Raw genomic sequence first — 22813 nt, 5'->3', positions numbered from 1 at the left:
AATTTCTTGTCGCTAGTGTGGTTTGAATGAAAATTAATGGTTCTGTTTGATTTTACTCAAGATATTTACTAAAGTTAATTTGAACAAGGAGTGGAATGCATTTGAGCAATCAATAAGGGACAGTTTTCTAACAAGAATTGTAGTACAGTAATATACAACAAAGTGCTATACCAATAAAAGTACATGAGGTTTTGGCAAAATAATGTACACCTTATTAAAGCCCTGGTAGCATGGGGAAACATGAGTGGTCCAACTGAATTTGCTGCCCACCATGGGCATTCAAATAGCACCCTTTGGCGATGTGTCGGCAAATACGTGCATGGCAGCGTACACTCATCAGTAACGGTAGACTGCAGTGGAGATTCTCTGGCTGTGTGTGAACATACATAGGGATCAGTGATAAAGCTGTACACAGCTCACTATGGGGATTCTTAAATACGTCTAAAGCAGGGCTGCACACTAACTCATTTTATTCTACTGGTCCGACCTGTCTGTCGGACCAGTAGGTACTCAGTTTTTCCATTCTTTTATTGGTCCATTCCTGATAAAGTTACTGGTCTGACAGTGATTTTCACTGGTCAAGGACCGTCTGACCAGTGCCAGTGTGCAGCTTGATCTAAGTGAGCCCCCCCCCCCCCCCTTTCACACCTCATGGCGTCCCCATGCTACAGGGTCTTTTAATGTAATGGTAGTCAATTGAAGTACTGAACACATTATTTCACAATATTTTGTGCTCCATGGAGATAATGTAACCCCTTGCACTAGTGTTATGATCAGCATAACAGTACTGACAATAACTGTGCACAACAAGTACATTGCACAGGGGAATCCATTTGCAATGAGGTCATTGGGTCAGATTAATGCACCTAATATCCAGACTCTCATACGTGCATCTGTACACTAGGAAAATACCCGTAAATATACACTGTATGAACATGTCCCGCTTTGATAAGGTTACATACCAGGTACATAGTATGACACAATATTGATGATCAGGAAAATGGGGAAATGCATATTCTCTCAAAGAAAAGCACATCATTCTTGATGCCTGCCAAATGTTTAAGATTTGATGATCATCATATCCCAGATGGGAACTGCCTTTCATTACATATATCAATGAATCTTCATTCTGTCTACACATCATGTTTGTATATTCTCAACCACACTATACAACATAGTGGGCACAAAGTAATGATAATTGAAGACAAAGAAAGCAAATTAAACAGTTACGAAAAATAAATCATGTACAGACTTCTCACACACGCACAACAGTGTCTGTGATTGCTGTACCTTATTCTCATCCACATAAAGTAACACTTTTCTGAGTTTTTGATTTGACAATGTGACCAAAATTTCAGTCAATGAATACAAAATATACTGGTTTCAGATGGAAAGTGCAATCATTCTTATCCCTCAGACAATGGTGCCAAGTAATGGTGGTTAAAATTCCTCTGTTTTATTAAAACCTCAACATGTATGTACTAACCAAGTGCATAAAATTCTTCATAAGTACGAACTACAATCTTTACACTGTACCAAGAAATGCAGGTGATAAGACAGAAAGACAGAAAGACAGAATAGGAGAAGAGGGAGATAAAAGCATACAAAGACACAGAGTCCTGATTCAATTCTTGAATCAGAATTCAGATAGAAACTTCACTGCCGGTGATTTGCTAGTCAAATTGTAATTTAGAATACTGGTAATACATGTACTTGTTCTCGCAAATCATCGAGGTAACATACAATTTCCAGCATTCAACAAATATCACTGCCAGGAGTATTTTTCTCCATTGCTTTGTAGAAGACCTGAAATTTACAGTTTGTCAATTGGAGGAAAAAAGTGAAAAGACACTGTTAAATATGTGATATCACAGACATTTTTTATTTTCTTGACTGCTAGAAAATGAAAGGCTTTATGACACTCTCACATAGCATCTTAGAGATTCAAAAGTAACAAGAAGCAAACATTACATACACATGAAATCATTTACATAAATCTGTTTATGCATAAATATTTGCAAATGAAACACACACACACACACACACACACACAAATGAAGACTGGTCATAGTGACAGTTCACATGCAGTGCAACATGACATCCAAACAAAACACAATGAGTGATTCTAAGTTCGGTGCTAGTGCTAGAGCTTGTGCTATCTCCTAAACAACTGCCTTAATAATAAATCAAGCTCCAACACTAACAGTCAGCAAATGCAACAATACTAATCATCATTATCAATCCCCAACACGAGGTGTTGGCATCACACCACTGCTGAGTCCGCAGGAATTGCACAACAAAAGAAGTGATAGCGCTTGGTTCAAGTCAAATACTACAAGATGTTAAAGATGTAGTCATTATTAGGAAGACGGATTAATGCCACAAATTTCATCCTTTCTCCAAAATCTTACTTTTGTTCCCAGGCTCAGATTATGTAGCCATGTCTAGAGTGTTACGTGCTAGTTATGTGGATGAATATTGCATTAGCTTAGTCTTTGCACGTACAACATGCATCTACTTATGGACATCAATGTGGGTCTCGCACATCAATGCTAATGCCCACATCGAACTTGAAATGACAAAGATGATAATCTCTAGGGGCTAGTTTTGGTCAATGGGGAAAAAGCATGTAAATCGCCACTACAAACGGCGGAGTTCGGTTCAGCAGACGACATTCAACATCTGGCCCAACACAAACTACTGGAAATACATCATAATTTTGAGGTCAACCTCCCAACACCATCTGATTTCAAGTTCCGTTTTATCGCCGGTGCTAGTGTTGAGATAGCACTAGCACTAGCACTGAACTTGGAATCACCCAATGTGCTAAAAACAGGAAACTGCATAATCTGTACAGTATGTCCCCCAAAAAATTACAATCAGATGTTTGAATTGATAACACCCAATATGATTGACCTGTCTAAATGCTACTTCAAGGTCTTAAAATATAACATCTTAGCTCTATTTTGCAGAAAACCTCAATTTGGTTGAGCGGTCGCAGAGAAATGTAAATTGTTGTAAAGCATGTCATGAGTCTGATTCTTCCAATTTTAGCATTTCGATGCTCTTGTGTGTGTGAATACAATAGACAAAACTTGGAGGGAAGAGATTCCTGACATCCTCTACAAAATTCCTCATTTCTCTTTGACCACTGAAGCAAATCGAATGGGGTTTTCTGTAAGATGTGGGCAATGAGTTATAGTTTCATACCCTGAATTTGTATTTAGATTGATTTACTACTTTTAAAGATATCATTGGGGAGGGTCCCATTGTAATTGTTTTTTTTTTTTGGACATACGGTACTAGTGATACAACTAGTGATACATAAATTTGATCGGTCAACAGCAAGACAGAGTATCACCAACAAAAATTCTTCCTAAATGTATTCTTTGGCAAATGGGGACAAATTCTAGCTATTTTTGGCAGGACAAAAAAAAGGCTATGATTTACTAAAAACAGCACATATGAGGATAACCAATATACAGAAAACAGTTAAATCTTGATTTAAGAAAAATGTATGAAAGTTTATAATATTACAAGAACACTTCAAGAGGGGTACCAAGGTGTTGCTGTGAATTGATGAAATGTTCCAAAACACCAAAAAATGTTTCACTGCTCCCCTCTCTCTATTTAACCAAGACCTTAGTCATAAAAGTCAAAGTCGTCCTTATCTTCTTCCACAACTCCTGTTCCCATGGGAACGCTCATCTCCGACTCGTCATCCAGGTCTGACTCGTTACCCCAAAAGGCAGCTGACCGATTCATGGTATCCGTGCGTCCTGTAGACTTCATGCTAGGGGAGAACAGACGAAAAAACAAAAGCAACAATCCCACATTATTTACAATGCTGCATACACATCACAATTATAACAGTAAGAACACTAGAGCACTACTGTACAAGCTGTTATATTCGTACAGATATTTTCGCAAATGAGGAGGTGACAGACATTTTTGCAAGATGTTGTTTTTGCCATTTGACATCAAGCCTATTGTAAATGCATTATTAGCCTAGTGTATGGCGACATTTTCGCATATCGATAGAATCAGTCCAACAGTGATTTGCGAAATTTGCGAAAATTGTAACTTCCTATAAAATCCTGGGATGAACCAATCAACTGTAAGCACACGTGTAACCCAATCAAATTGGAAGCTGCAATTAATTTGTGATATAACTTCTTTCAGGCCAGTGATAATATTGCAGCCCTAAAGTTATTGCTAATGGAAAGGTGTGGACTTCCAGGTTAAAAACCATGTGCTGATATCCCTGCAGAATGGTGATATTGCAGATATTGGTCTAAAGAGATTCTTCACTCCATGTTAAAATAAGTAGACTAAATTCAACAAACATGAAAAAAAAAAAAAATATAACTTTCATCAATATTACATAAATAGTAAGAAGAGAGTTTTATGGACTTTAAATGATTAACATGTCTGAAAGCACAACAATAATGATCACAATCACACGAATGAAAGCACAGTACCATCACCCGACAAATGCTCAACTGGTTTGTGTATGGAAGTGATGTATTGACACTATCCATAGTTCTCAAGAAAATATCAAAGGGCAATGCCTCATCTTTCAAAGTTCACCACTGCGCAGGAATTATATTTGCAGAAGAGTGTGATGGAAAAGATACAAGTTCATGTGGTTGGATGCATAGCCAAGCCAAGTCATGAACACATGCAAGTCATGATTGAGACAAACCTCTTCTCCATGGCTGATGGCATGTACCCTCCCCCATCTCTTGGGGTGGGGGATAGTGAGCTGGGTAGGTCGCTCTTGTCTGGGGATGACACATCGTCGGACCGGTCAGATGGGATGGGATCTCCCTTCAACCCATCGTCGTCCTCCACTGGACTGTCTAGACTTCTCCCGAGGCTTCCTCCAAGTGATGAGAGTACATTCCTCTTCTTCCTGAATTAATAATCAGAAAAATATATATATTATCATTATCATTATGATCATTATTGTTATAATTTTCATTTTATATTTACTTTGATATGTTTGGTAACTTGTATTTGTTGGTTGACTCTCACTTTCATTTTGCTGCCTCTTCTTGTACACCCAGTTAGGGCTTGCAGCTTGTTCAGCTCCCCCCCCCCCCCACCCCCCACTCATGCTGTTGCTATATCACTCTTTTCCTTTCTTTATCCCTCTGTGGTCCCTTATCTTATTTGATGCTGCCTCCCTATTCATCTTTTGCCTTTACAGGTTGCCCCCCCCCCCCCATGATCCTTGGAATCATCACTGACCCCCTTTTGCCTTTTGTCTGTACACCCTCCTGCTTTAATCCCCTCTCTTTACTTGTTGTGCTCCTTGCTCATGACCCATCCCTTTGTTTTCTTTGTTCTGTGTCCCTAGCCCTCCCCTGATTGCTTTTGTTGTGTGTAGTACTTATATATGATTGCTTTTCCTGCCTGTTTGTCATTTTGCCTCTGACGAAGATTCTGCTAGGATTGAAAGCTCAGGCCCCTTTTGACTCCATTTTACTCCACTGGCTCGCAACTATTGGATAAGCTGTTTTCAGCAGCTTTTTTTGTTGTTGCTACAATAAGAAAAAAAAATCAAACAAACATATGTTTGGCAGTGGTGACTGTGATGAAATAAAACGACAGCAAAACATGATCAGATATACATCACTTCCAGTATAGCTGGAGTGAAAACAAACATCTTGCCTGTACAATACAGTGCCCAGCTGGAGTGTGAATCGGTGTAAATGCTATGCATGCATGCAAGTGCATACAGTGTACGAATCTATGTGGTGATACAGACGACAGAGCGTCAGCGTTCAAAACATTCGACCTACCATTTTTTTATGTAACTTATCAATAATATTTCTTGTGGCTATCAGAAATGTTAAGATGTACCGTATCTGACGGTTTCGTGGAATTTCAAAGCCAATAATGAAAGAAAAGCAGATAATTTTGTCTCAAAAATTCGCCAATCGTCCAGTGATTGAGGGTTTTCACTCCAGCTGCCGCTGAATACCCAGAAGTACGACTGAGAATGGCTATCATGAGGTGGGTAGAGACTTTATTGCTTTTTTTGTTTGTTTGGGTTTTTTTTAATTTCCATTGCCCTGGCCTATTGCATTCATAACCATTCATTATTTGGTATGCATATGGATATATTTCCTACATTTTTCAACAATTAATAAAAGGATAAAAAAGAGATAGTTTGCCACAGGCTTCACAATGCTTACTTGGCCTGCTGGGAAGCGGGGGATTCCAGGTCTAGGCGGGCAGCTCTCTCAATCTCATCCTCGCTGTCCTCCTCTTCCTCCTCCTCCTCGCTCATCTCGTTAGAGCTGCCGGCACCAGCAAACTCTCTGCCCTCCCTGGACCGCTCCTGCTGGGTTGTCATCATCATCATCTTCTGGTAGGCGGAGGTTTCTGGATATGGAGGAAGACAGAGTGTAGGTTTGATGAGAGCAATCATTATTCACATTCATCATGAACAGATACTCTTTTTCTCTTTTTGCTATTTTTGCCAATGAAAATGTGTCTAGAATTAAGACTATTATTTCATGTCTTGTAGCAGCTCACAATTACAACAACTTCTCATTCCGGAAAAGATGGACCCTGTATTTGCACATTGTGCATATGAACAAAAGTAGTCCCAATTATTATACTGATTGAGGTTATGAGCAAAACAAAGGGCAGAAGTGTGAAATAAGTTTTGTCTTTCAGGAAGATCTGGCAGAGTAAATACCACTTGAATGAAGTTTTTTACAAATGATCCAAACACTACAATTACAACACAAACTGCAGTATTCTAGCAAGCTGCATAACATTCATTTCAGTAGATGCAAACATTTTCTGGCATTTTATGTCATTTAAAAATATTTGTTTCCCTTTCTTTGATGAATGAAGGTAAACCATTAAATTTGCAATCTTGCATAAATATTCCAGAAAAGAATTGTTCAGAAGATGCAATAAACATGTCTGAAAGTCAACTTATAGGTTATATTTTTAAAATGAATTGTGAATGAAATGGTGAAACTCACCGGTGAGAGGCACCTTGTTGTCAAAGAAGCTGTCAGCACTAGTTCTACCGGTGTCAACATGGTCATCCGTATCGCCATCCGTTTTCCCCAGAGAGAGTGGTGGGACTGATGGAGAAACACAAAAAGTTTGAAACTTGTACCAATACATTTGCTAACCTTTTGCTAAATACCCAAATGTTGTGCTCTGCATTGTATGCTGCATTTAAAACATGCAAAATGAGTTTTCAGACTCTGTCAAGGTACTGCTAGCAGTGATGCCAACCCAGTAAACACCACTGCAGTATTCTGAGGGCTGTAAATGTGTAATTTTTCTGGGAAATGGTATTTTTACCTTTCCTGCAATAGACATGTGTATTTGAATAATACAATTTGGGAAAACTAGTACTTTCCACAAACCAGCAGTATTTTCTAAAAAAACAACAACTATTAAACAGTATTAAATACTGCAAAAATTAACAGCTGGCATCTTTGTACTAGTCATCTTGTGCCATACATATTCAGATACTTCAAGGATAAATATTAGGACGTAGTGACTACAGCAAAAAACGTGGTAACAGGCAGACATCTAAAACTGGGATGCCGAGGGATTGCCTGAACGATGGAATCAGTCAATTTTACGATACAACCCACCAATATCAGTTGGCAAGAACTGTATGCCAAATGCAGGAAAAAGCACTCATGACTACATGCTATTACACATGAACACAGCAAGTTATTGAAGTTTTACGAGGGGGGTGGGAGACCAATCTTCCTGGTTTTACAGAACTGAACTGTATTTTGGCTATGGCACATTGGCATGATCAAGATGCCTGTCCTGTTAGAATGGCTGTTCTGAGATAAATTGAGCTGTGACAGCGAGATCCAAAGTATTATGGAAGTAGCACCTGTATGTTGTCATCACAGGTACACATGGGCCTTGTTTCATAAAAGATGCTAGGATATCAACTCTTGCTGGAATACCTGGTAGCAACTTCCCGTAGCAACGGCCAATCAGGAAGCTGGATTCTTGTCATTACCATCATCAATTGCCATTCCAACAGGAGTTGCTATCATTGCAACTTTTTATGAAATAGAGCCCTGGTATGTTAATGCTGGCATCACGGAAATACTGCAATACTGCAAATTCATACGCAGGATCTCATCACCCAGGAATCATTAGGGTAAGTAATACAGCCACCCATGTTTAATCAAGAAGGGTCAGGAAACAAGTTTTTCTCCTGATTAAGCCGGGCTCTAGCTTACGAAGTGGCTGGTATATTGACCCATGCAAATCGCCTCACACAAAACTCAACATGTGGTCATTACACTAAACCATAAACTCCTATCATGCCAGCTGATATCCACGCAAGCAAGTACAAGTGTGTTACAACACCCAAAGACAAAAACAGCATTTGAAATGACACAGCAGTCTCAGAATTTGGGCAAATGTATTATTTGAACAAACCTTAATTTCATTTGTTCTGCTAAATAATCCTCTTCAAGAGTTCATGATACATATTAAATCATAGTGCCTATGACCCTGCCAATGCTGAGAAATAGGCAGTGCTGTCTTTTTGCTTTCTTTCTCTCTCTTTACTTTGAATGTCAGCCCTAATCCCCCTACTCCCTCATCTAAACCTCCAGAGTCAAAATAGGGAGATGTACTATGCACAAAATGTGAATTCTTCCTGCATTTGGTAACAGGTTCATGCAATATCCTTTTGTGTGACCACAGTGGTTTCTGTGGCAATCAATTTTTAATAATATTAATAACTGACAGTGCTTACATGTATGTAGCACATAACACATACTGCATAATGTCCTTGTGAGCTCAAATTTTTGTGCTTTGTTTCATGAAACTGAATGAGAAAATGAAATTCCACGTATTTGTCGCTACTTATTTGAGATCGAATAGTCATGAGGTGCACATAACATGAAGAAGGAAGACGTTTGCAAGAGATGCTGCGAAAACCAGGCACTGACCGACAGGGTAATCAGCGGGCTTGTCCAGCTGAGCGGGAGTGATCTCTGGGCTGGGGATAGGGTTGTCGGGAGTCGTGGGTGAGGTCTCAGTCACGGACGACTCGTCGCCAAGAGTTATCTCCTCTTCCTCCGCCTTCAGCAAGATGTCTGACATCACGTTGACAGCCTTCGCAATCATGAGCAAAAAATAGGTTGATGGTTGACCTTCACATGCAATTCTTTTTTTTAAATATCTTGTATATCACTAAGTAATAGAGCTTTCAATTTCTCCCTCAAAATTGTATGTATCAACATGTTCATTCTTGTAACTCTGCAAATGTGGTATGTGTCATGAGCGTGTGCTACCTATGCAAACAAACTTTTTCCGCACCTCTATAGATTTTGCCTGCAAGTTGGAAAACTAATTCTTTACATGGCGGGTGTTAAACACTTATTCTACTTCAAATGAGAAATTTCTTCTCCTCATCAATGATTGTGTCTCAGTATGAACTCAGCAAATAAGCATTTCGCTCTCTTTCAGAATTACATCCATGTAGGTTATGAAGCATTGATAAATTCAACCATACATATATATATATATATATATATATATATATATATATATATATATATACACTTGGTGATTCTATCCTTCTATGAAGAGTGCTCGATATCCTCAAAGGAAGAGCTTTAGACAGAAGTATTGGAACAAGAACTTGTTCCAATACTTCTATATATATATATATATATATATATATATATATATATATATATATATATATATATATATATATATATATATATATATATATATATATATATATATATATATATATATATATATATATATATATATATATATATATACATATATATATATATATATATATATATATATATATATATTTATGATACATAAAATATGCTGAGGTGATATTTGACCTACATAATGCAATTATACACATCCTTCATCCTCAATACTAAGAATGTACTTTGACTTCAGTAAAAACTTGACTAATGCAGAAATGTCTGTACACTGACCACATTGCATGCATGATATACAGAGCTACCGACCTTCTCAACGGCCTGGGAGTTAGCGGCCACCAACAGCGGAGCAAACTTCTTGGCAACCGCCTCTGGCTCCATCACTCCACGCCTGACGAGAAACACCATGTGGTGGAAGATGTCATCCCAGAACTTGAGTGATGAGGAGTACATGTGAGACCTGGTGAAGAGTGTAATATTCATGTGAATACAGACATTATATAGAGGGCTGAGTAAACCACAGTCATTACACTAGGAGAACAGTTGACTGAGATACCTCTGCCTTCTCATAAGGTCAATGAACTTAGAAGTTCTAGCTGCGCGCACTGGAGGTTTACATACACGCACTAAAGCGCATCCTCTGCTCGGGCAAGATGCAGCTGGAAGCTGATGACTTAACGAAAGCTTCTATATTGGGAAATTTCATGCATGTATGGTTGCAAATAAGTTGTTGGCTTGACGGAGGTCTGCGCTCTCCGAGTGCTTTTCTAGTTTTTCAATCAATAATCACATGAATTCTATTCACTTTTATTTCAGAAAGCAAAAAAGTATGGGTCAGGGGCGTTGCATTTGGCTATGAGCACAATTACATAGATATTCTCTTACTTTCATAGCATAAAGGTCTGAATTCAAAATTTTGCCTTTTACCACAATATCATACAATATCACACAAGGGACATGAAATGCCACACATACCTAATAGACACCTCAGTGATGGTCCTGCTACTGGCCACCAGAAGTCGCTCGGACAGGAGGCAGCCACCAGGCAATTGACGCACCAATAGAGGGAGCTCCTCTAGCACAACCATGCTGATGGCTCGGGGATCAAGACGGTCAAAGCCGGTCTTGGCATTAGCAGTCCTGGTTTACAGTAAGAATTGTTATAATTTTGTGACATTCTGTGCCTGAGATAAAGTTCCCACAGACTTTGTGGAACAACCATATCAAATTCATAATGATCTGATACAAATGTTTTGTAAGAACATGCCTGCTTTGTCTGTCCCGCAAAGAGACTAACATAATTGTCATCTATTAATTAGAAGGTAGCATAAATCTAATTTTCTTATATGAATTTGTAAAATAATTAGGGAGTCTTGAATCTGCAGTAGAGAGATATAAGCAATGCTAAAACATGATTATGACATCAACACTTTAGAAACTGAGGATGCCACTCACAGACACTGAACATAATATCATTACGCAGTACCTGCTGCATGCTATAAGGATGAGAACCAACACTTGCTGTCGGGCGAAAGCTCGGTGGTCTAGTGGAAATGACGCCTGTCCGGTGATCAGGAGGTCGTAGGTTCGAATCCTGCTCAAGTATGTATGCCCATGATTTTTAATCATGGCTACTACTAAAACACTGATCAATTCAGTGCTTATTCACGTAAATGTAGGGCAATTTGTCAATCAGTTGCAATGAAAAGATCTCGATGGAAGAATTTCATGAATTTCATGAATTTGAATAACAGTCTTACGAACAGCTGACACCCTTGCCTCTCACATTAAATGCTCTGCCTGAATTTCTTCTCATTGTATATCACAGGATCAAAAAGGTGATGAAATATAAGAAGAGCATGGTCAGTATGACATGTTGGAAGTGCCTTTATTAACCCTTTGTGTGCTCAAGCATTAAGCTTAAAATGCCAAGTTTTTCTTTTCCTGTATTCAGTAATTCATAACACTTGACCTAGCTGTAGATTAGCAAACCAACTCATGTGTAGCAATGAGCCCATATATAACAGGAAGGCTATGGTGACACAATAGGGGTTTAGAAAATGGGTAATCTCTATTCACTGACAACTAGTTTCCACACATTTGTGCCAATCTGCAAAGAAAACACACAACAAGGGTAAAAGGTGATATACTTTAATTGCCACAGGATCATAGGAAAAAAAAATGGGGTATGGGGTTTACCTAACAATCTCATCTCTGATGATCTGAGTGCACGGAAGAGAGGCGTAGATACCCTCCAGGGAGTCTGTCTCATCAACCTCTGCTTCCACAGCCTTCAGCAGCAGCCAGAACCCAGTGGTTGACAGAGCGATGGAGCTACGATCCGAGTCCTTGTTATCTGCTTGCCTGAGGGTAATATAAAGAAATCATTCACTTTAAGCACCAACAAAAGTATTTCTCACACTCTAGCATACACACATACACACACACACACACACACACACACACACACACACACACAAAGACAACATTAACTACACAAGAGGGATATTTTTGTAGTTGCTACATTCTCAACATTTGTTTTCATCAGTTGTGACCAATTAAGCCATTTTGAATTTTCTTCCATGGCTACTTGCATTTTAAACCCCATTACAATAAATTTTCAATTGTGGTCTACTTGAATAATGCCCTTGACATTTGAGCAAATTTAATTTTCTCCCATGACTATTATCATTTTATCTAAAGTTCATCTACATTTTTTAGTTGTGACCTATTTTCAAAATACCCTGGACAGAGGAGCTTTCTCCTTGTCTGATTTGATTTTACACGCCATTTCATTCCATGCACACTATCATTACCATCTAGCTTTTTGTACAGGCTGCAGCACCACTTGAAAAAAATACCAATTTTACCTTGCATTATGATGAAGGTATTATTTACATATCACTTGTCATATCATAACTTTTGGATGCAAGAAAGATGGACAGAAAAGAAAAAAAGGCATTACACACAATCTGCAGATTTTCTACAAAACAGTGGCAGTCTGCAGTATAAAAATCTTCCCTACGTCTCAGAGGGTATGAGTGACTATATAAAGATTTACCAGGTATTCCTCAAGACACAGTACGTCATGTAACTGCAAAGATAGTCTAAATGACCAGTATGAGCGGATGTCCATTCCACTTCTACTTTATTTCTTTACTCTTTTTATTTGCTTGTTGTTTTGTTTTGTTTTTGGTGTTGTTTTTATGTGGTGTGTGTGTGTGTGGGGGGGGGGGTGGGGGGGGGGTGGGGGGGGGGGGGGGCATTTGGTTACTAGCGCATGCTTCTTGGACTGATATCTTACCCAGCAGGGACCTGCTTCCTCTCAGCTGGGATGGGGGCCGTATGTCTGACATCAGTATCGCTGAGAGGGAGGCTGACATCGCTGTCTATCTCACTGTCCTCTTCACTACCACTGCTCTCACTCACATCCCCTTGTCCCAGGAGTGACCCTGTCATAGGAGTTTAGCAAATCAATGGAAAAAGAAATTAAGAACCATCACAGAACTACTTCCTTTAAAAATATTCAATCATTTCTACAATGCAGAAGTGATTCACCAATGGCCCAACCATGAATCTATTATTAGAGGATTATGAATTATGTCAAATTATTGATAAATTTCAGGGGGAAAAAATGTTTTAATAAAACAAGTTTTGTGCAAGATGATGAGATGGTAAAAGCTGAGTGGCCTGACTTTACAGGAATACAGATTATTTCATCTTATTTATTACAATGCTGTCTTGGAATGCCAGCACTCATTACTACTTGCAAACCAACAAAATCACTGCAAAACACACATAAACACAAAAGGAAAAGCCTGTTTTGATGTTTACTCTCTTAACACTCTCTTGGCAGCTATTGGCAATTATTGATACAATGTAAGAATTATGAACATCAATTGTTTTATTTTCCATGATCTGTGCATCTGTCAATATTTACTACATACATATATTATGAGAGTTTCAAAGGAGAAGAATGATACCTTCACTGTTTTGGGCCTGCTGCACCTGATGGACAGGATCTTGTTGCTGGGCCTCCTCATACTTAGGCAGTGCAGGTGGAAGCTCGGGAGAGTAGAGAGCTTGGTCCAGGCGTTCCCCACTCTCTACATCAGATACCTCATCATCAGAGGAAAATGGCTCCGTCTGTGCCGAGGACAGCTTGGGTGGTGTTGCTGCCACTGAGGGTATCTTGGGAGCCTGAGGAGCGGCGCTGTGAGCTGGGAGAGTCTCCTTGGTTTCATGGGCTACACCAGGGCCGCCTCCATGACTGCTATCACTCTGAGGTTGTCCACCCTGGGTCCTACTCATGGGTTGTGGTGTGACCACATCGAGATTAGCATCAATGTCTCGTAGATTTTCTGGCTTGTTGGCGGGAACACCCAGAGCAATTCCTTGGGATGCACTCCCGTCTCCTGGCTGGTTGAGTGAAGATGGAGGAAACTCTAAGGTAGTGGGCAATGAGCCTGTGTCTTCTGTCCTTTCATTGAGCTCTTGAGGGTGCCTTCCTGATTCTATTTTACTGGGCAGCTTCTCTTCATGTTGGGCTGCTGTTCCACCCATCTGCTCCGGATGACGGATGTGTTCTCTGGGCACTGCAGTGGGATACTGACTCAGGACGTGAGGCAGCGTGTTGCCATCGGTCATAATCTGCACGGGATGACTGTGTCCGGACTGGGGAAGAGTTACAGGGGCTTCACGGTGCTGCTGCTGCTGGGAGAGTACCTGTGTGGGGTGGAGCTGACCAGCATGAGAGGGACCACTCCACTGATGTGGAACTGCTACAGCATGGGGTGGGTCAACGGGGGATGCGGCTTCTCGCACGGAGTGCACATGAGTGTACGGTGTTGTCTGTGGTTGATGCAGTGGCGTACTTGAAAAGGTTTTACTAACCCCATCAAGGACAGGTCCTGGAGTAGAGTGGGAGTTCAGGGTATCTTGCCTAAAATTCTGTTGATATGCGGTAGGCAGAGCTGCACCACCTACATGCTGTTTACTTGCTACCTGAGATTGCTGAAAGTTTGAATGGGAAAAAAGGGGGATTCATCACAGACTCAGCATCTTCTAGTACAGACGCATTTAGAAAGATGCTACATCACATTTTTAATATCTGATAATCATTTTTCAGATTTGAGGGTAAAAACAAACCATGCAAGCATATTGTTTATGGCTTTAATACGCTGTTGGAACCTCTGTACATGCAAGCCTAGAAATAACTACAATATAGGCCTCCGCAAACTAAGAATATCATTCTGTAGTACAGATACTGTAACATTCAACTAATAGGGGTGTTATCTTTACGATTTACATGCAGAAAAAAGGTTTGCTTTCAGATTCTGAGAGCTGCTGATCATTGCAAGTCAAAGATTACTGTCATTCGACCATCTATAAATATACTTATAATGTACATACTCTGTACTTACTCTCTTGATTTCCAATTGTTCCTTCCAGTAAGGGTACATGGCCTCTACTTGCTTTTCATATTGATCCTGAGTATTAATATACAAATTGTTACAAGTAAATCACATTAAACGGTTGCAGAATACTTGCATGTATGTAATAAAGAAATTAAAAGAGAGAGAGAGAGAGAGAGAGAAAGGTGACTAACAAACTGAATGTAATAAATCAAGGCAAACAAATGAAACAACACAAAACAGACAAGACATACAGGCAGGGACTGCCAAACAATTGCACTACCATTAAAAGCCATCAGGGGCGGCCGCACAGAAACGTTGTTAGCGCTAACAGCACCGATAGCGCCGATTTGGCCGCACAGAAGCGTGCTGGTAGTCAAATTTACTAACAGCGTTGTTAGCGTAACAGCGCGAGGGCGCACAGAAGCTAACAACAGTGGTGCTGTTTTATTAACTCACTAACAGTGCCAGGGGCACTGATAGTGGCACGGTTAGTGCTTCTTGCATGCGCGCTGAGTGCATGCGCTGTTGTTGTCTCCCAAGTAAACCTACTTCGCCCGAAATTGACTCGAGAACTACAAATAATTGAGAATGTGGTGGGTTGCGGGAGACGTTGATTTTGCTTGACTTCCAAAGTTTCTTTCATGACATTTAGTTTCTCGGTTTCGATACGGATCATTTCTTTGCAATTGTTTGGTTAGAAAGTGTTACATTTCACAGAGTGAGTGTACGGCGCAGTGCGCGTTGTTCGAATTGCTTTGCTATGTCACATTGTTTAAAAAGTGTTGTATTTTGGAGTGAAAGGTACAAAACTACGCACTATTTCAGAATTGATTGTGACATAATTTTGCAAATAATCTATGTCATCATAGAAATGACGTTATTTTACAAATAAACATTTCATGCAATGTCAAACATGCCAACTTTCTGATATGGTTAAAAATATCTAAAATCACGTCAAGCTCTTTCAACTGATCTCTAGCTGGTAAATTTTTTATCGAAAAGATAATATCAGTTAGGCCCAGTCCGCCTTATTATAGTCTTATATAGGAACTTCTGTGAAGCACTGTAGATAGGGACATCATTTGGAAATGTAATAAAACTTAGGACCCTACCTATTACGTATTTGTTCTGGGGGTATGACTGAGAGCATTTCTTTTTCATCATCATTCAAGGAATTGAGGACATCAGGATCATCGACTGCTGTATTTTCCCCTCCTCCCGTTTTCCCCCGTTCTTTTCTCTGCACTCGTTGGCTCTGGGCAACTTTTTCCTTGACAAATTTTTTTTAGTGATTGCCACTTATCGAGGCGTCTCGTACTAAGTGCGCGAACCTTTGTTACAAGTGCGCGTACTCTGGGCGACTTTTTCCTTGACAAATTTTTTTTAGTGATTGCCACTTATCGAGGCGTCTTGTATTAAGTGCGCGAAACTTTGTTACAAGTGCGCGTACTCTTGCAACAAGTGCGCAATAACATGTTTACCACTGTGACTCAGCGTAGATTTTGCCTAACTCTAAGGCTAAATTCACTAACAGCGCCGTAACAGTGCACGTGTCTAACAGCGCTCTAACAGCGCTTTCTGTGCAGTCATGGTGCTCATGCTGTTAGTGGCTGATTTGTTAGTGACTTGATAGCGCTAACAAACCTCCCACTAAAAGCGTTTCTGTGCGGCCAGTACAGGACTATATACAGTTACACAAGATTGGTTGGAAGAGAGGTCCTGAAAACATATCTACGTGAAGCTACTTTGTACCAAAAAAGGGCCTGAACTTCAATACTACCAGGGCCTGAATTCAGGCTTTTTCCTGAAAACTGGCATACTCGTTTGTTTACAGTAACAATTTTGTTCATGAAAAAAAGGCAAAAAGGCTCTGTCGGGAAATCAATTTCACTGTTTCCCTCATGGATATTTCCCCTAATAAAAGATGTTGAGACCGAATCATGGGAGTGATGCCTAGACAAGAGACAGGAGTAGACTGGCATGGCATCATCCTACATGGACTAAGAACTCATGTGCTCAAAGCATATAACATGTTTTCTATTTTTGTTTTGTCTGAAAGGGATGGTATAGCTTTGGTTAAGATGGGGCTTTAGGTTTTCAACTTTTTTTCAGATAATGAGAAACCTCTCATGAAACACTAAAGAGCATATAATTCTAAGGGGAATTCAAAGTTTATTGGGTGAAAATTTGTTTTGAAATGGTTGAGATATCCAAAAACAGAGAGATCCTAATAAAAGGTTGGACCCACCTGTTATGAGGACCACTTTGTTTTTAATACTTTGTTTTGGATATCTCTGCCATTTTTCATCAAGTAAACTTTGAATTCCTCCAAGAATTGTGTGCTCTTTGATATTTCATAAGAGGTTTCTAATTATCTAGCAAAAACTTAAACTCTTGAGTCCCCCACCTCAACCAAAACTATACCATCCCTTCAAAAGCATTACCTATTTTGCATCACACTGCTGCATTTGCTAGGTCAACATTCTCGCAATCCCCATTCTAAGGCTGTTTTTAGACAACATCAAACCGACCTTCAAGAGTCTAAGTCTCTCTGTTCTGCTTGACAGCGTTGCAATGTGTGCCTCTACTCGGTTGAAGTCACGGAGTAGCTGCTCATTCCTTGCCTTGCTCTTTTTCTCATCCTCGCAGATCTTTTTCCAGTAACTCTGCAGCTTGGCAGCTCTCAGTCTAGACCTAGATAAAATACATAGCACAGGCAGAGCTTGCAAAAGAATGATAACCACAGGGTATGCACAGCTGTATAAGTTGTAGGAATACTTGTGAGATAGTTGAGTTCACAGTTGTGAAAAAGCATCGGTGAATCACTGAATAATAACACACAGCAGCTATGCATCCTTTCACAAGAAAATAATTGCTTTGCAATTTATTGATAAATATTCAAGATTTGACACAATACTCCTATCATATTGCTAAAAAGATAAATGCACAAACACACACACACACGACCATGCACAGACAAACAGTGTAAGTATTCAGAGTAATTAGAAAATGTCCAGTGATATGTTCACCCCAAATGATACTCAAAGAGGTTTCACGACAAAATAAAGGGAAAAAAAGAAGGAAAATATGTTTGTCTCCCTTTAAACAGGTTTATCTAGAATAATGTTAAATATATAAATGTTCTGTTGGATAAAAATAAGTTTATTGACAATTTCTTTGTGTGCTTTTATTTTACAAATTAATGTGTTTATTTCCATGGGTAATTTGCATTTATGCAAGAAAAAAAAACATCAGTTGGTCTCCATGTACTGTGGTTGTACAACTCGTCCTCGAGAAAAAGATATATATCTTGGCTTCAATAACATTTTGAATGGGAATTACATCTTCCATAAGACATCAACGACATAAAAATACTGTTTGTTTGTCAAATCCTCCATGCACATATGCTAATGGTCTATCTGTAAGGTTCAGAAAGTCAATTTTTCCCGGTCTACTTACAGTCTTTGATCTGATGTAACATAGCTGTCAAACCTTCTTTGGAGTTCCATTCTTTTCTGTTCCCTGAATAAAGACAAAATGATAACACATGATGCACTTTATTGCAGCACACTGAAAATGCTACAAGATGATTTCTCTCATTATGTGTTAACCAAAGTTACCTTACCACGAAACATTTTGTAAGTATGATGAATACAACATGATAGAAAAGTGTGAAAAGGCAAATAATTTTTGAGATTTATATATCAAATTGTATATTGATATTAACAGAAGCATTTTACGTTGTAAGGGGAAAATATTTCTGCAACAAGCAAGCAAATTAAAAAAAAAGAAGTGCAGCCAGGTGGGACATTAAATCATCACCTTTAACTTTAGTAATGCTAAACATTGCAGATATATTCACTGACTTATAACTTAACATATTTTTATGATTACCATAGGTGGTACCATGTAATACAGGAGATTCTTTTTGCTAAATAAAAGATTTGTTTTGCTAAAAACCAATCAAATCGAAACAGCAATTCACCACGATTTCAGAAGATTGCATACATATAGATATCACCACGGTTTAAAGAAAAAGAATGGTAAATTGGCAACGGCAATTGTAGTTTGCAGTCTGCATGCACGCATGCATGCAAAAAATAATAATTATAATAATTAATAAATCATGAAATTGGTAAGCTTCACTCGTTCCTTGAGTATGGTATGCATGCCAAGTTTTGTGATCTCTTTATAAAGGAAAAGGGGGAATTCTGCCCTGTTTCCTACTTGACATTGTTGGACAAGTGAATCTGCACAGAAGAGTGAATAAAATATCCGCCTGTTGTGAGGGGCTGCCTATTTTTCATACCGACACTGAACAAGAGGCAGATGTATCGTTCTAAGTAATAGTACTATACATGTAAGCCTACTTCTCGTACTTTCGAAAAGCTTCGCTATAAAAAGTCTTATCCCCATCAACAGCAACTTATCCCTGTGTTGAACCAACAAAATGTAGAAACACCTACTAATGTACAAGAACATCAACCACAAATAAAGAAATCGCCCACAAATGTAGAAACATCAACACTAATGTAGAAATTTTCAACCACAAATGTAAAAGTGAACAGTGTCCATTGATGCAGTAAGGCAGCAGCGTGCATCACCCATAAATGTAGGAAAATATACTGCACTGTGTGGTTTATTGCAGCTTGTTCTACTTCCTATTTCGTTTCTCACAAAAAGTCTGAAACCCTTATCTAACTTAAACTGAATCAATTCAGATTTTTAATCCTTAACCTTAACTCAAATCCTAATCTATCATCCTATTCCTACAATAACTATACATAGCCCTGTCACTGTACAGAAGCCGTGCTTCACATGTACATGGCATATGGTCAGGCTACTACAGGTAGTATGTTAATCCTTATCACAGGGAAGGTAAGTTTGACATGCAGATATTTAAAGTGAAAATGGGAAGCCTCACGGCATTAAAACAAACAAACAAATACAAAGTCTTTTTTTTTTTTCATTTTTACATTAAGTGAGTGCTAGAGATGTATCGTTACATTTGTGGTTGATACCAGTGCCCAAAAATTTAAAAAAGCCACCAAAATAATGAGAAAATACACATCATATCAAATAAAAAAGAACACACAAATATGTTTGTTTGTTTTGTTGTTGTTGTTGTTGTTGTTGTTGTTTCAATGCCCTCCCATTATTAGTCAATATTCACTGCATGTTTTTAAAGTAATATTTTGTCCACAATTTTTTTTTGGGAAATATATTTATCACTGTAATCACAGATATCAACTTCATACCAACTGCATAAAATACCATATTTTCCACTTTTTACAAAGTTTGATATGCTCCCCCCCCCCCCCCCCCATCACACATGCATGCACACACACACACATAGACAGAAAGATCCATCTTTTCTCCGGAGTCTTTTATTTTTTTTTGATGTTATCACTCTCCTCTGTGCAGGAGGGGATTCCATGAAGCCAGATGAAGTCTCTGCGGAACACAGCCCCGACGACCAGATACAGCTCACCAATCTTTCAGTCAAACACACACACACACACACACATACACACACTCGTATGCTGCAGGTAATTAACACGTATGTATATTTTTACATCAACAAAGAAATAACCATTTTACCATTGTATATTTGTGGGTGACGTACGTATTCATTCATTCATTTCATTTATTTTCACTTAATAAAACATGCATACATAAAAATGTGACAATAGTATAACAAGTATAACATGAAAAGTGACAAAATAGACAAACAAGCAAACAAACAACCAAAGTTATCAAGTGAAGGGGTTAATGAGAAGGCGCTGGGCCTTATCTAAAACTAACCCCGGGAAAGTAAATACAGTGTATTGTCTCTTCTTTCTACAAACTATAACCAGTAACTGAAAAAAAAAAAAGTCAGCACACGCGCGCATATTCGCATACATACACATACACGTATGCGAACTATATGTAAATTTATTTCTACATTAGTGTGCGATTCTGCATTCTACATCGTTTTTGGGCAATTTTCTTTATTGTCATTACGGTACTATTTCTAGTGCAGTAGTGGGTGATGTATTTTTACATGTCACTTAGCCCCAGCCCACCAGTGCAGTGGGCGTTTCTACAACACCCCATTCTGAGCCGAGAAAAATTTGTAACAGTAATACATGTATTGATGTAAATTAACCGTCCCTAAATTAACTAATTTAATAGATCTAGTACAGTAATGACACTACCACCATTGACTAAATTTACACTTAGCTTAGAGTCTTCAAATTACTGTCTTTCTATGTATATCCTCTCTGGAGACTACCACTCATTAACCAGACATACTGTACTCGATGATCACACATAGCTATGCCGAGTGTTTGCCTCAGACAGCAGACATGGTTAAATTTAAACATAGTTTACACATTCAATCATTAGGCCTAACGTTACATACTCAAAAATTAATTGGTGGGTCTACGTGGGTAAACGGTAAACCTCTTTCATCATTGGCACTAAATAAACCAAACTTACCTCTTGTGTTGCAATGCTTGAATGTTCTTCAAACGAGTATAAAATGCTACACTATCTGAGGATGGTGCCGTCATTGCCTAAATCGAAATTTAGCGCAGAGAATTCTCGGTGTTAAACTTGCATGTATGGAGTCAATCGAGTGTAGTTTTGGAGCGTGCAAAGTGAATCGAGTGTTGCGTCGTTGTGTAGATCAACGTTCAAAGATCGCGCGGCGGTAGTTCCCCTTTGGCCCGCCCTCCTGCCACTGCCTGCGCCTACCTCTGGCGTCGCGCTACCCTACCGCTCTTGAATGAATAACAGGATTGAGTAGGGTACAGTCAAGTACAAGTACAGTGCACTGTATGTTGCGAGTCAGAATGCGACTGCGCTTGCTGCTGTCTCAAATGCACATCTGTGGCGTAGTATCCGAATACACACATTGAGGACACTGATTGAGGATCCTAGGAGATGAGGAGGGGGTAAAACCACGGGACAATAAGACAACATGTGAAAATACACCACCATTACCACCTTAGACTGATCAAGCGAAGAAACTTCAACCCCTCAGCGTCGGTTTCAGTTGTCGACTGGTCAATTGGTAATAATTGATAAACAAACATCTTATCTAGCTAGTAGTAAAACAGTCCAGTAACTGTTACTGGACTGGTGTTAGTAAAGTTTAATTAAATTAATAGTAGTCTAGGTCTAATAAGCATGATAAGAGACGACTGTATAGGCCTACATGGTATACCCAGTAGCTGTACTCAGTCAAACGATTTGCATATTAAAGGAAGGTATCGTTGCTGTTGGCACTGTCACTTCTGGAGTTCTGACTTTGCTGTACACTGCACTGAGCTTCTAGATGAGGCAGTGCAGTGTGGCAGTGTTTATGATAATGGCTAATGCTACAAATTGTATCTATCTAAGACTACTAGCTACCAGTACTAGATCTATTAACGGTTAGTTTACATGATCTATTTGGGTATTCTTGGCACTTCTGTAATGGGCTGTAATGATGCTATTGGAATGCATTAACTGATTAACAAAACTGAGTGAGGCTTTCATCACCCAAATCCACCACCAGACCATGTGATCCAGAGGCGGAGCTTTTAGAGGTGTGAACACAATAAGGTTACTGGTACTGTGGTACACCAGTACGGTACTGTCGGTAGTTGTGGTTGAGGCCTATTCCACAATTTTGCCCCTCATCCCAAAATCCCG

General features: G+C 39.2%; 1 protein-coding gene across 1 annotated transcript; it reads right to left on the bottom strand.

Annotated features, from left to right (window-relative positions):
• Positions 1 to 3642: 3642 nt before the first annotated feature.
• On the bottom strand, positions 3643 to 21687 carry LOC140234469 (uncharacterized). Its single transcript, XM_072314545.1, has 14 exons — positions 21614 to 21687; positions 18590 to 18652; positions 17662 to 17824; positions 15137 to 15202; positions 13697 to 14726; positions 13018 to 13165; positions 11913 to 12077; positions 10689 to 10853; positions 10023 to 10173; positions 8970 to 9135; positions 7008 to 7112; positions 6204 to 6393; positions 4706 to 4915; positions 3643 to 3793 (listed from the first exon to the last, which is right to left on the bottom strand). The coding sequence occupies exons 1-14, from the start codon at positions 21685 to 21687 to the stop codon at positions 3643 to 3645; spliced, it is 2847 nt and encodes a 948-aa protein (XP_072170646.1).
• Positions 21688 to 22813: the final 1126 nt, after the last annotated feature.

Source organism: Diadema setosum, chromosome 1 (assembly GCF_964275005.1).
Source record: "Diadema setosum chromosome 1, eeDiaSeto1, whole genome shotgun sequence".
Classification (NCBI taxonomy): Eukaryota; Metazoa; Echinodermata; class Echinoidea; order Diadematoida; family Diadematidae; genus Diadema; species Diadema setosum.
Note: the sequence above shows the minus strand (reverse complement) of the source record. Positions and strands in the feature narration are given on the sequence as shown.

Bases quoted from the DNA above. Each gene is read 5' to 3' on its own strand.
- LOC140234469 (XM_072314545.1), bottom strand. From the start codon at position 21,687: ATGACGGCACCATCCTCAGATAGTGTAGCATTTTATACTCGTTTGAAG. The intron at 18,653-21,613 runs GTAAGTTTGGTT...GTCTTTATTCAG, and splicing joins CAAGCATTGCAACACAAGAG to GGAACAGAAAAGAATGGAAC. The intron at 10,174-10,688 runs GTATGTGTGGCA...ACTCTTCACCAG, and splicing joins ATCACTGAGGTGTCTATTAG to GTCTCACATGTACTCCTCAT.